Source organism: Sorex araneus, chromosome 9 (genome assembly GCF_027595985.1).
Source record: "Sorex araneus isolate mSorAra2 chromosome 9, mSorAra2.pri, whole genome shotgun sequence".
NCBI classification, from domain to species: Eukaryota; Metazoa; Chordata; class Mammalia; order Eulipotyphla; family Soricidae; genus Sorex; species Sorex araneus.
In genome coordinates this window covers 44,664,844-44,676,975 of record NC_073310.1, presented here as the reverse complement: position 1 = coordinate 44,676,975, position 12,132 = coordinate 44,664,844, and the positions used below count along the sequence as shown (strand labels likewise).

At 43.0% G+C, this 12,132-nt stretch overlaps 1 protein-coding gene across 1 annotated transcript in view; it reads left to right on the top strand.

The window, feature by feature from the left end:
- Nucleotides 1-550: 550 nt before the first annotated feature.
- Nucleotides 551-12,132, top strand: part of FBXO28 (F-box protein 28) — a 31,640-nt gene continuing 20,058 nt past the window's right edge. The window contains exon 1 of the mRNA XM_055146865.1: nt 551-832. Coding sequence (XP_055002840.1) covers nt 566-832 — 267 coding nt within the window. The 5' untranslated portion in view covers nt 551-565. The remainder of the gene's footprint in view (nt 833-12,132) is intronic.

Sequence of the window (12,132 nt, the reverse complement as noted above, 5' to 3'; positions counted from 1 at the left end):
CAATTTTCACAAACTTTCTCTTACTGAACTATTTTTCGATAATTTCATTTTGTTGTAACAAGCAATATCAATTCAACCATTGTGTGCCTGCCAAGGGGGCAGGCTTGGGGGATGGGTGGGAAACTGGGGACAGCAGTGAAGGTGGGGCTGCTGTTGGAAAATTGAATGCCCAAAACAGCTGTGTTGTGAATAACTTTGTAAACCACGGTGTTAGAATAGTTTCTTTTTAAAAAAGCCAACAAAATCATCCTAACTCTATCACTCTATTATGTAACATCGCATCCTTTGTCAGGTTAGGAAACTGCACCTGGTGAAGTTAATCCTATATGCCCTGGAAGGATTCCCCGGTTCTCAATCAAGTCCTTTGCAATCTTAGATAGCGGCGCCTAGGAGGATCCCCTTTCCAGTTCGCTCCCAGCTGAGCCCACTTTCCCGCCGGCTCCCTCCCCCCCTTGGCTCCGCCCCCTGCCCCAGGTGCCCCCTCCGGGGCGGCGCGGGGAGGAAGTGACGTAGCGGAAGTGTCCGTGTTCCCCTTGCAGTGGGGGGAAGGAATCAGTCCCCGAAGATGGCGGCGGCGTCGGAGGAGCGGATGGCTGAGGAAGGAGGCGACGGCCACGGCGACGACGGCGCCTCTCCGGCCGTCGGCTCTGCCCCGCGGCTGCCCCCGCCGGCCCCGGCCCCGGCCCCGCCGCCGGGCTCCCAGACGCCCCCCGCCCCGGCGCTGGCTCCCGACCAGCTGCCTCCCCACAACACGCTGGTGGCGCTGCCCATCGTAGCCATCGAGAACATCCTCAGCTTCATGTCCTACGACGAGATCAGCCAGCTGCGCCTGGTGAGCGGTCGGGGCGGGAGGGAGCCCCGCGCCCGGGCGGGGGGCGGCGGTCGGAGCGGCCCGCGCCCCCGCCCACCCTCCCGGAGGCGCCCCGCCAGCCCCCTCGGGCGGCCCGAGCCGGGCCCCGCCGCCGCCCCCGCCCGCGGAGGCCCCCCCTCGCCGGGAAGCCGAGCCCCCTGGCTGCAGGAGATCCGGGGGGGCTCGGCCCCTCTCCCCGAGCCAGGGAGGGCGTCCGGGGCTTGGGACGCGTCTCCGCGGTCCCCAGCCCCCGCTAGTGGACCCCAAATAAAGTCGAACCCTGCAAAAAAAAAATTTGCCTTTCCCGGCCCCCCCCCGCCCCGACTCTCCCACGCACACCCCCTCCCCCGAGAGTGAAGCCAACTTGCCCCCCCACACCTACCCCCGGCCGGGCTGGGGCGGCTTGGTTCTAGAAATTTCCTAACTAGTGATCCCGACGCCCACCCTCCAGCTCTCTGGCCTGATTTATCCAAAAGAGTGAACTTGCCTTTGGGATTTTTCACTTGGTTCCGGGGGGTAATGGGGCGGGGGCTTGACAGATACCTTCTGTTCAGGCCTCCTGTTTTGCTTCCTTTCTGTTAAAAAAAAATTAATAATGTAATAAATGTGTGGGTTTTTTAAATGGTAAGGAAATTGGAGAAGGTGGACATTTTGGAGTGATTGCAGGCTGACTCCGTGTGCATGCTAAATCGGTGGTGGGGATTGTTTATAAGAGGACAAAGACGTGTGTTTCCTTTTTTTTTCCTGAACGTGCTGTGCCTTGGTTTTTCTCATTCATCGCAGTGCTTGTTTTTTTTTGTTGTTGTTGTTGTGTTTTTGTTTGTTTTAAGGCTCACAGCACTTTGAAATGGAAAATAATTGTACTTTTGAAAAGAAATCATCATGTTTTTTTCAAGCAGTCTTTTCTATTTAAATTCAGGTTGCTAGTTCCCCCACAACCACCCCTAGTTAACCAGCAGTACAACCATGTCAAGTCTGCTGAATGAGGAAATTCTTCGGTTGAAAAGTGAATTTTTTTTTCCTCCAAAAATGATCTGTCCCTGAATTCCCCAAAGTGCCATCCTCAAATTTTCTATCGAATCTTAAATATTCCTTCAAATTGTTACAAAAGATGGTGCATGAGAATTCATCTGTTCATGGTGTCCTGGTGATTGGGGATAACATTAGAATTGCGTCTTTCACCCAGACAATAGCATTGTCAGCTTGCGATGGTCAGATCTGTTTTGTAAGAGTGGAGAAAACTAGTTTTTTGTTCATTAGTCGTTTCACATTTTTTATAAAACTAAAAACATTTCTAAAAGGGGAGGGTGCAGAGAAAAATCAGCTCCTGTTTGAGGACAGAATTAAAACACATCTAGCAGTTTAATAATCTCTTTCCAGTGAAGTAGTCCGTTATACCTTTAATTCTTAAGCAGTCGTATATTCTATCCTTGAAGAACACAAATACTACGTAGTTGAAAGCAAAGATTTTTTTTTCCTTCTCCCCTCCCCCCCAAAGAGTCTTTAGGCAATTTTATGCCTCAAAGATTTGGGTTTTTTTTTTTTTCCTCTTTCAATACTGGGAAACTATTTTCTTAATTCTTTTCTTTACTTAAAATTAATGAAGAATTATCCACAGGGTTAAATGGAAAGATCTTGTGTAGGGATTCGACAGTGTCTGGTTTTAGATTCTTTGGTTTAGTATCTTAAGGTATGATTCAAGGGTTATTAAAGAAAAGCGTTCTTTCTTACCACTAGATGTCAGCATTAATTTAATTATAATCTCGTTATGAAATTGGCAGTCTAGAGGCAGTGCCTGGGAGATGCTTTACGTGCCTTTTACATTTAAATGGCCATTTGCAGCTAAGGAATGATTTTCCTCCCCCAAAAAATTAAGGAACATTTAAAGTATGCTGCTATATGGCAAATAAATTATATAGTTCCTTTCATTGTTTTCCCAGTGAAATAAAGACTAGATATGCTTAGAAGAGAATTGTATTAAGAACATAATTAGTTTTCATAAAGCTAAACATCAACTCTTTGATAAGTTAGATTTTGTAGTGCTCAGATACTTGTGGGAGGTTTTTCCTTTCCGTTTTCTTCCATCTCGCTAAGGACGTCCAGTATTTTAAAAAAGAATAAAAGGACAGCAAGCATAACTATTGTTAGCACCTAAAGTAGGCACACAGTCCATGTACTTATTATTGTGAATTTCCTTGAAAAGATTTCCTCTAAGCTGAAATTGCTTAAAATAACAGGGTTTTGTTTTGTTTTAAGATATACACGTAATTTATTTGATGATGGTCTTTGCCTCCTGTTGCAATGAATAATTGAAATTTGACTCTTCAGCCTGGCTGTTTCCAAGGGATTATCCAAGTGTCTTATTGAGTTGAGTTTTTTGAATGCTGAGTTTTTTGGGTTTTGTTTTTTCCTGCCACAGACTTGTACCAGATGTACCCAGAGCATGGAAATCCTGGTTACATAGAAATAGCTTTAAAAATATTTAACTCCTCCAAAGTATTTGAAATGATTTGGCAGAACACAACTTTTGACATGACAAAACATGTACTTTAGTTGTTTGTGCTGATGTCACCAAGGCTCTCCCTTGACAGGCATGAAAGTCTTTCAGACAAGTGGCAAAGGTTAAGAAGTGAGATCCTACCTCATTGTTAGGGAGCAGATCAAAGCTAACTTGGACTTGTGAGCCCAGTGATCTCACCCACTGAAGAGAGAGAGAGAGAGAGAGAGAGAGAGAAAGGAGTTTGGGATTTGGGACATATATTTGGTTAAAGATTAAATTCAGAATTTTTCTGAAACAAAATGTCTAGGTGATAACAAATGCATAGGTTCGAGATACTTCTATAGCAGTGTTTTGTCATCCTCTTTTTCAACATGACCCACTTCTGGTCTTGATTCCTTCCCATGGCCCTTCTGGTCCCCTTGGGGTATCCCAGGGGCCCACAAAGGAGTATATGGCCCCTGATTGAGAAGCCCTGTACAGTACCTGGTAGCTTGGTTTATTGCTCCATCTAAAATTCTCTTCACATCTTTTCTTCAGGTCGATGAGAAAATTTCAGTTAGAGGGTTGAGTTGATTGGCAGAAGATAGAAATGTGATATTTTCCCTTACGTAGGCAAGGTGCCTTTCAGATCCTTTGCTCTGTCCAGCACTCACTTTATTGTTATTTTGGGAACACCATTACACTCTTATATGTCACTTGAGTACCAGAGAACCCAGCATAAAACACACAGAAATACAGTCTGTGTTTCACTACCTGTCATAACAATATCATGTGTCACGTCTCTGGAAAACTCCCATTATGTATTCAGAGAGAAGGAGTCAAAACTGTCAAAATAACACTAGTATCAAAATACCAGAAATGTTAATAGTATTTTGTTTCTAGCAATACTATCATTGATTACTGTTGGCCCAAAAGAGCTTCACTGTCTCTCCAACCCCCAGGTTATAGATTTAATAAGTTCTTCAACTGATTATCAGTAAGAAATTATATTATTGGGGCTGGAGAGATAGTACAGTGACTAGGGCACTTACCTGCATTCGGCCAACCTGGGATCAATCCCTGGCACCCCATCCCCCGAAAATTGCATGGTCTGCCCAATCCTCCGCCCCCCATTATAGTATTGGGGGTAAATTCATTCTTGCAGATTATAATCTTGCTACGAAGGGTTCGTTTAATCAATAACCTAACCACAGAAGCGTGGTTGAAACATAATATATATACCTACCTAGATAACAAATACAGATAGTTCATGCAAGAACACTGATAGGTGGTTTTTAATCCAATTTGTAAAAGTGGGAGGACTTCCATAGCAGGAGAAAAGATGTTTAATGAAGTAATTGAGGAAGGTGACTTAATTGTCCCCACACCTAGTGTTGCTCAGGGGTCCATGTGCCGTCCAGGTCAGTTCTGGGACGCCAACCTTTTGAACCGTCTCCTTGGCTCCAGTGTCATAATTTTTGATGGGGGGGGGATGGAGATGCCCTGTAAGTACATCAGAAAAACGGATGTACTTTTTTCTTCTGCTAGAAAACACCTACCTTCAAAGTACTTCTCAGGTGTTAGAACCTCAGTAACTCAGTTGTTCTTCTCTGAATAGGTAGCATCTCTAAGGTCCTGTTGCACCGGTAGACTGGGGATTATCTTTGGAGGAGCCTGTTTCCCCTACATTTAAGCCCCAGGAGGACAACATAGTCTTCATGAATCCTTAATTCATAGATAATGTGATATTATATTTGTACTCGGACTGGAGTGATAGCACAGTGGGTAGGGCGTTTGCATTGCACGTGGCCGACCCAGGTTCAATTCCTCCATCCCATGGTGTATTCAATATGCCAAAAACAGTAACAAGTCTCACAACGAAGACGTTACTGGTGCCCACTCAAGCAAATCTATGAACAACAGGACGACAGTGCTATGTTTGTACTCAACATTTTTAAATAAAATAGTTCTTAAAATGTTTCCCCCTGCCTAGAGTACACAGCCAGTAGATCAGTACCGTTGTGTAATAGTGTACTCTGTACAGATTGTCACAGCACTGAAACAGAAGTTAATATTTCCAACAAAGGTGAGGCTATATATGTATTTGTAATTTTTTTTTTAAATTTTCAGTTTTGCCAAGATGATTTAAACATTCTAAGACCGTCTGAGTGACTGAAATAGAACTCTGATGAAATGAGATTAAAATTGAGAAGGTGAGGAGCTGGAGAGATAGTACAGTGGGCCAAGCACTTGGACACAACCAACCTAGATCCATCTTTGGCAGCCTGTATGGCCCCCTGAGCTCAGAGCCAGGAGTAACCCCTGAGCATCACTGGGTGATGCCCATAAAACAAAATCCCAATAAGGTGATATAAAGCTTTAGTACATATAATTAATAAAGTAGCCATTTTCAGGAGTGCCTTCATTATAAATAACATTTAGTTCCTGTGTTGAGGAGAACAGCGATAGAGATTGAGACATCGGAAAGGCTTATCTAGCTCTTAGGGTGAATTTTATATTACAGAAATTATAGATTTCTGAGGGCCAAAACAGTAGTCCAGTGAGTAGGGGTCTTGCCTTGTGTGTGGTCCACTTGGGTTCTATCCAGCATCCATATAGTCCCTTGAGCACTGCCAGGAGTAAATCCTGAATGTAGAGCCAGGAGTTATTCCTGAGCATTGAAAAAAGAGACTTTCGTCCTACTTGTTTGTTCAGGCTGATATTAAAGTGACTATATTTTATTTGGGGGAGGATGTAACCCGAGAATTTAAAGGATTCTTGTAATTCTCCTGGCAGATAATTGAGAGTTCTGTTTCTGCCTGTAGAGTGTAAGGTCAGTAGTTTTCAGCTGTCCTGATCAGTGACTGTCAGCAAGGGTAAAATAATTGAAAACTCTCTCTGTTCTACATAGTCCACTCCAAGTAAATAAACCTTTCTGTGAAAAAAAATTTAAATGTCTTTGTGGGAAAGGTGGCAAGCTATATTTTTAATCACAGGAGGAAGTTGAGTTCATGGAAAAGACAATTAAGAACCAAAATAGTTGAGGTTTATTTATTGTTTTGTGAGTATGTTGGTGATGCCCAAACCCAGAGCCTCACACAAGGCAAAAGAAACAGCGCTGAGCTACTCCAGCCCTGTTGTGCGTTTTTCAGAGGATTATGATACCTGTTATTTTCGCTAGATTTGTTTTACAGTTCACTTATATGCTCACCATTTTACTTTATTTTGGTACTTCAGCTACACACAGTGCTCAGGAGCTATTCTTGGCCCTCGGCTCAGTGCTCAGGGGATCCTAAGCAGTGCCAGAAATCACACCTCATGCATATGCGGCAGGTGCCTTAGCTCCTCCCCTATGCAACCTCTCTGGCTCCTTTTCCACCCTTTTTTTCCCTCATTTTTTTAAAATATTTGGAAATAGTTTTATTCAGAAGTCTAGAGAAAGGAAGGAGAGTCACCAGCCTGGGAGGAATTTATTGTAGAGCTGAGTTCCACCATCTTAAATAAGATGTATAAATACAATGACATTTTACCCCTAAATATTTTTTTGTAATGTGCTCACTGTATTATTATTTTCAGTGGATTTAACATTATGTTTTCTCGTCAGATTTTCCTGGGCTGGAGCGATAGCACAGTGGGTAGGGCGTTTGCCCTGCACGCAGCCAGTGGGTTCGATTCCTCCGCCCCTCTCGGAGAGCCCGGCAAGCTACCCATGGCATATTCGATATGCCAAAAACAGTAACAACAAGTCTCACAATGGAGAGATGTTACTGGTGCCCGCTCGAGCAAATCAATGAGCAATGGAGTGACAGTGACAGATTTTCCTAAAAGCTTTGGGAAAGGAGAATTTGTAGAGATCTTGAAATTTACTCTTTAATCTAAAGTAGTCTTTCCACTTTTAAAATCCATACTGTTTTGAAGATTCCAGGCCAGGTGTCCTGTCAGATGTTCAGTAATGCAGATTTATTTGATTACTTCCTCATAATTCACTTCTGGTTTTTGAGCTTTGAGAGTACCTAGGAAGATCTGGTGTGGTCCCTAGGAAGATCCCTCCTTTACATCCCATTTTGAAAGTCACTGAATAACAGGATGAGCTTGAATAAACCATTCACCAAAAAAATGTTTTCTTTTTGTGAAGTGCCCACACCCAACAGTGCTTAGGGCTCACTCCTGGGTCTGTGCTCAGGGGGCGCTCCTGGTAGAGTTCAGGAGGCTCTTCGCAGTGCCAGTGCCTGGGCCGGAACTGAGGTTGGTGCATGCAGACCAAGGCTCCTTAAGCCCATACTGCTCTTGGCCCCAGTCACATCATTTCTTACGGCTTTCGTTTTTGCACTGTAAAAAGAAAAGATAGCGGTTCTGTTTCATTTATTTATTTACTTATTTATTTTGAAGGGAAAAAAGTTCTTTCATTGAAACTTTTTTAGAAACATGTGAACATCAGACGTGTCCCAAAAACCAAGAAAAGAAGAAAGAAAGATGTGAGGGTAGGTAGGGGGGAGGAATACATGTTGGAGAGTGAACACAGGCTCCCTCAGAGTGGAAGTGAGCAAAGGAACACAGACAAGAAGATCAAGCCGGTAGGTCTGTTAATCCAAAGGGTTAATCTTTGATGGTGACTTCTGAATTAATTAGAAGTAAAATAATTGATTCATTTGAGTCTGTAGAGTACCAAAGGAACCCAGTAAATATTTGGTCTTGGAGCTGGAGCGATATATTGCACAGCAGACAAGCTCACTGCTGACCCAGGTGCCATCCCTGGCGTCCAGTATGGTCCCCCAACCTGGCCGTAGTGATCCCGAGCACAGAACCAAGAGTAAGCCCTGAGCACCACCAGCTGTGCCCCCAAAACAAAAGAGATTATTTCTTAAAAGTGGGGACCTGTTAAAATGTTTTCTTAATTCGAAGATACAAATAGTTTCCTATTTTAACATTTTTGAAATCTGATTCTCTTGGTCAACTTATATCTATATTTATTGGCAATGTTTTGCCTAGAAGTGCCTCTATTGATTTAAAAAATATCTTAAAGGCTCTCCGGCATCTTAAAATAAAGGAATTCTAACAGAAACCGAAGCTATCTGGGAAAGAAATGTTACCAGTTAAAACTAGGACATCATGTATGGTAAGACCGTTTCATTGTTTCATTGTCAAAGATCAAAATGTGGAAAATATGTGAAAGATTAGAGATTCTTTGGTTTTTTGGGTCACACCAGCATTGCTCAGGGTACTCCCTTCTCAGTGCTTGCAGATAACTCCTGGCAGTATTTAAGGGACAGTGCCCTGTCAGTCATTGAACCCGGACCCCCTGCATACAATAATGCACTCAGCCCACTTAACAGAATAGGTATAATAGAATTGTGGTTTTCACAGATTTATGGCATACATGTCTCATATTAATAAAGACCATTGTTCTGCAACAACTTAAAAGGTTGCTTAACAAATGCAGGTGAAGAAAATTTATTATTACTGCTAAATTAGAAAAATTTTTTAATAAAATTAAAAATTAAGAAATATTTAATAATGGGGAAAAATATATCTGCTCTGTCATATGAGAGTAGCAAATAACAGAGGGGCCCACTGTTCACTCTAGATTGATTATTCCTTCTGGAGTTTGGTTCATTTTTTCCCCAAGAGCTTTGGACTGTTCCCAGCAGTTTTCAGGGGGACCATATATGGTTCCAGGGACCAAACTGGGGTCGGCTGCGTGCAGGGTAAATGCTTTGACCCCTGTACTATTTCTCTGGCGCAGTTTGTGCATATTTGTATATTCTACTGCAGAGTTTTATTTACTCTTGTAGGTCACAAAATTGCTACATTTATACTGACTTAATAATCAGGAAGATAAGACTTTCTCCCTTTGGCCTTGGGGAATTATTAAAACATCCCTAAACTAGAGGCTGGAGAGATAGTACAGTAGGTACTATCTCTCACGTGCCTTCTTCGTGACCAACTGAATTAGATTCCTGGTACCTCACATGGCCCCTGAAGCTCCTCCAGGAAAGATCCATCAGTGAAAAACTAAGTCAACCCTAAGCGTAGCCGGTGTGGCCCTCAAACCAGAGAAGGCAAAATAACCCTAAACTTAAAAGCCATTGTAATAATTTGGAGACGGGGTACTCAGTGGCTGCTCCCAGCTTGGTGTTAGAGACCATGCGGTGCCAGGGATTAGACCTGGGCCCCCTGCATGCGTATCGTGTGCATAACCCATTGTAGTATCTCTGCAGCCCAACTTTCAGTGATATAATAAAAGCCATTGGGGCTGGAGTGATAGCACAGCGGGGAGGGCGTTTGCCTTGCACGCGACCGACCCGGGTTCGATTCCCAGCATCCCATATGGTCCCCTGAGCACCGCCAGGGATAATTCCTGAGTGCAGAGCCAGAAATAACCCCTGTGCATCGCCAGGTGTGACCCAAAAAGCACACACACAAAAAAGACTGTCAATACAGATAAAATATATCAGATAGCTTTTTTAAAAAATTAATTAAAAATAATAATAATAATAGCCAGTGACAGTTGAAGCTTCATTTATGTTTCACGTCTTTGTTTGGTATTCATCTACAGTGTTTACATTTATCTCTGTGTGAAACTTTCAGAGCCTTATCCTTTACCCCAAAAATAAATAAGCTGCCCCAATTACAGATCTCTCAAAGATCTGATGATCTTTTTTGTTGGTGGCGATGGTGTTTTAAGTTATCTATTTTGGGAGGCTGGGGAGATGACTCAAAGGACTGGAGCATACACTTTGCATGTTGGAGCCCCCAGCTCAGTCCCTGCCAGGAGGGCCCCCACAGTATTGTCCAGTGTCGCCCACTAAAAAATACATCATTTCTCATTTGCTTTTTCCTGCCTGAGCCGTGGGAGATTTTCTTCCTCAGCTTTCACCGCCCCATCTGATGTAGCTTCAGGAGTTTGCCTGCTAATGGTGTCTTCATTCCAGGCTTGGGCCTTTTCGTTTGCTGTCACCTCTAGGTTAGCAATTCTTGCCCCCTCTTTCTTCGGAGGTGAATATCACCTGAAATCATTCTTCGATTTTACCTGCTTGTTTATTTATATTTTCATCTGCCAGTTAGTACTTATGTTTTTTCTGTATTATTAAAATTAGCAATCTATGGGCAGCTAAGCGAGCATGATGACTCAGCATATGCTTTTTATGTGGCTGACCTGTGTCCAATAACTCGTATCTCATAGTCCTCCACTGGAAGTGGCCCCTGAGTACTGCTAGGTGCGGTCCCAAGAGAGTGAGAGAGAAGCCATCAGATAATTAGATAGTTAATTAGAAGCAAAATTCGTGATAAATAATGAGCCATATTTTCAAAATTATTACAGTAGTATTTTGGTTTTTCATGAGTTTTTTCTTGGATGAGGGTTGGGGGGTGTTGGGGTCACATCCAGTGGTGCTCAGGGGCTGTTCCTGGCTCTGTGCTTAGGAGTGACCCCTAGCAGCGCCCTGGGGATCAGACGCAGAGCAGAGGGAACCAGGGCTGGCCACATCAAGGCGAGCCTCATATCCTATACTGTCTCCAGCTTTTAAAATTTCTTCTTTGAAAACATACTTTTCCAAGTTTTTTGGACATAATTGGCATATAGCACTACATAAGCTTAAAGCATACAGCATAATTAATGGTTTTGTAAAACAATTGCCACATAAATTTAGTTCTGTTATTTTATCTCAACTTATCAGAGGTCATGGAATCCACAAAGACCAGAATGTCCACAAAGACCAGACCATCGTTTTCACCAGATTATGCTACGTGGTGCTTCACATCAAATAGTTTTTAACAAGAACAAAATGGAAGATTTGGGGGGTTTATAACTCCCACCTTTTGTTCCCTTAAGCGACCCCTTTCCAGTCTTTGAGTTGATTATCTTTAAACTGATACTTTCTGTTATGAAAGATGGCAGTCTAGCCTGCTCTTGGACCCCTTAATCATACAAAGACTTTTCCTTCCTCCAACAATATAGTACAGATTTATTTCTTTCCTCACGCAAACTTCGGGGTTGTTTTTCTTTTGGCTGGAGGCAGGGGCGGGGGGACAGTACATCTGGTGTTGAGGGACCAGAGTGGGGTAGGTCACGTGCATGGAGCACCTCAAGCCTTCTCTCTCTCCAGCCCCTCCACAATTTTCAGTGCCTGTGTTTATGGCCTTGTGGCTATTCAGATAGAACAAGTTTCTCGAAGTAAGATCCAGGGATCTCAGAGGGAGTCTATAAAATCTCAGATATTTTTGTCTGACCAGTTAGCGCAGTTGGTTAGAACCCGGTTCTGATAAAAATCTAAAATGTTTTCAGCACAGTACTAAGATGTTACTCATATTTTCTGTCATTATGAAAGCATGCTGTTGAGTTTTCCAGTGGCTAAAAATCACGTGATTTTTTTTTTCCTATCATACCAGTGTGTTTTCTAGAATTTTATAAAGCAAGAATTGCCCCAGAGGGTTGAATGGAGAAACAAATAAAAATTCTTATGTGTTCTATTAAAGCACATTTCCAGGAAATTTGCAAAAGTGGGCTAGAGAGATAGTACAACTGGTAGGGCATTTGCCTTGCAGGCAGCTGACCCAGTTGAATCCTTGGCATCACATATGGTCCATGGAGTACCACCAGGAGTGTTTCCTAGAGCTAAGCCAGGAGCTAGCACTGAGAATCACCAGGTCTGACCCCAAAACAAACAAAGTAACTCATTTAGGATCAGACCAGAGAGACCTCAAATGAAAAGGTAAACTTTTCAAGGGAGAGACCCAGATTCAATCCCTCTGTGACCCCAAAACAACTCATTAAATATTTGTTTTAAGAAAAGTTTATATATAT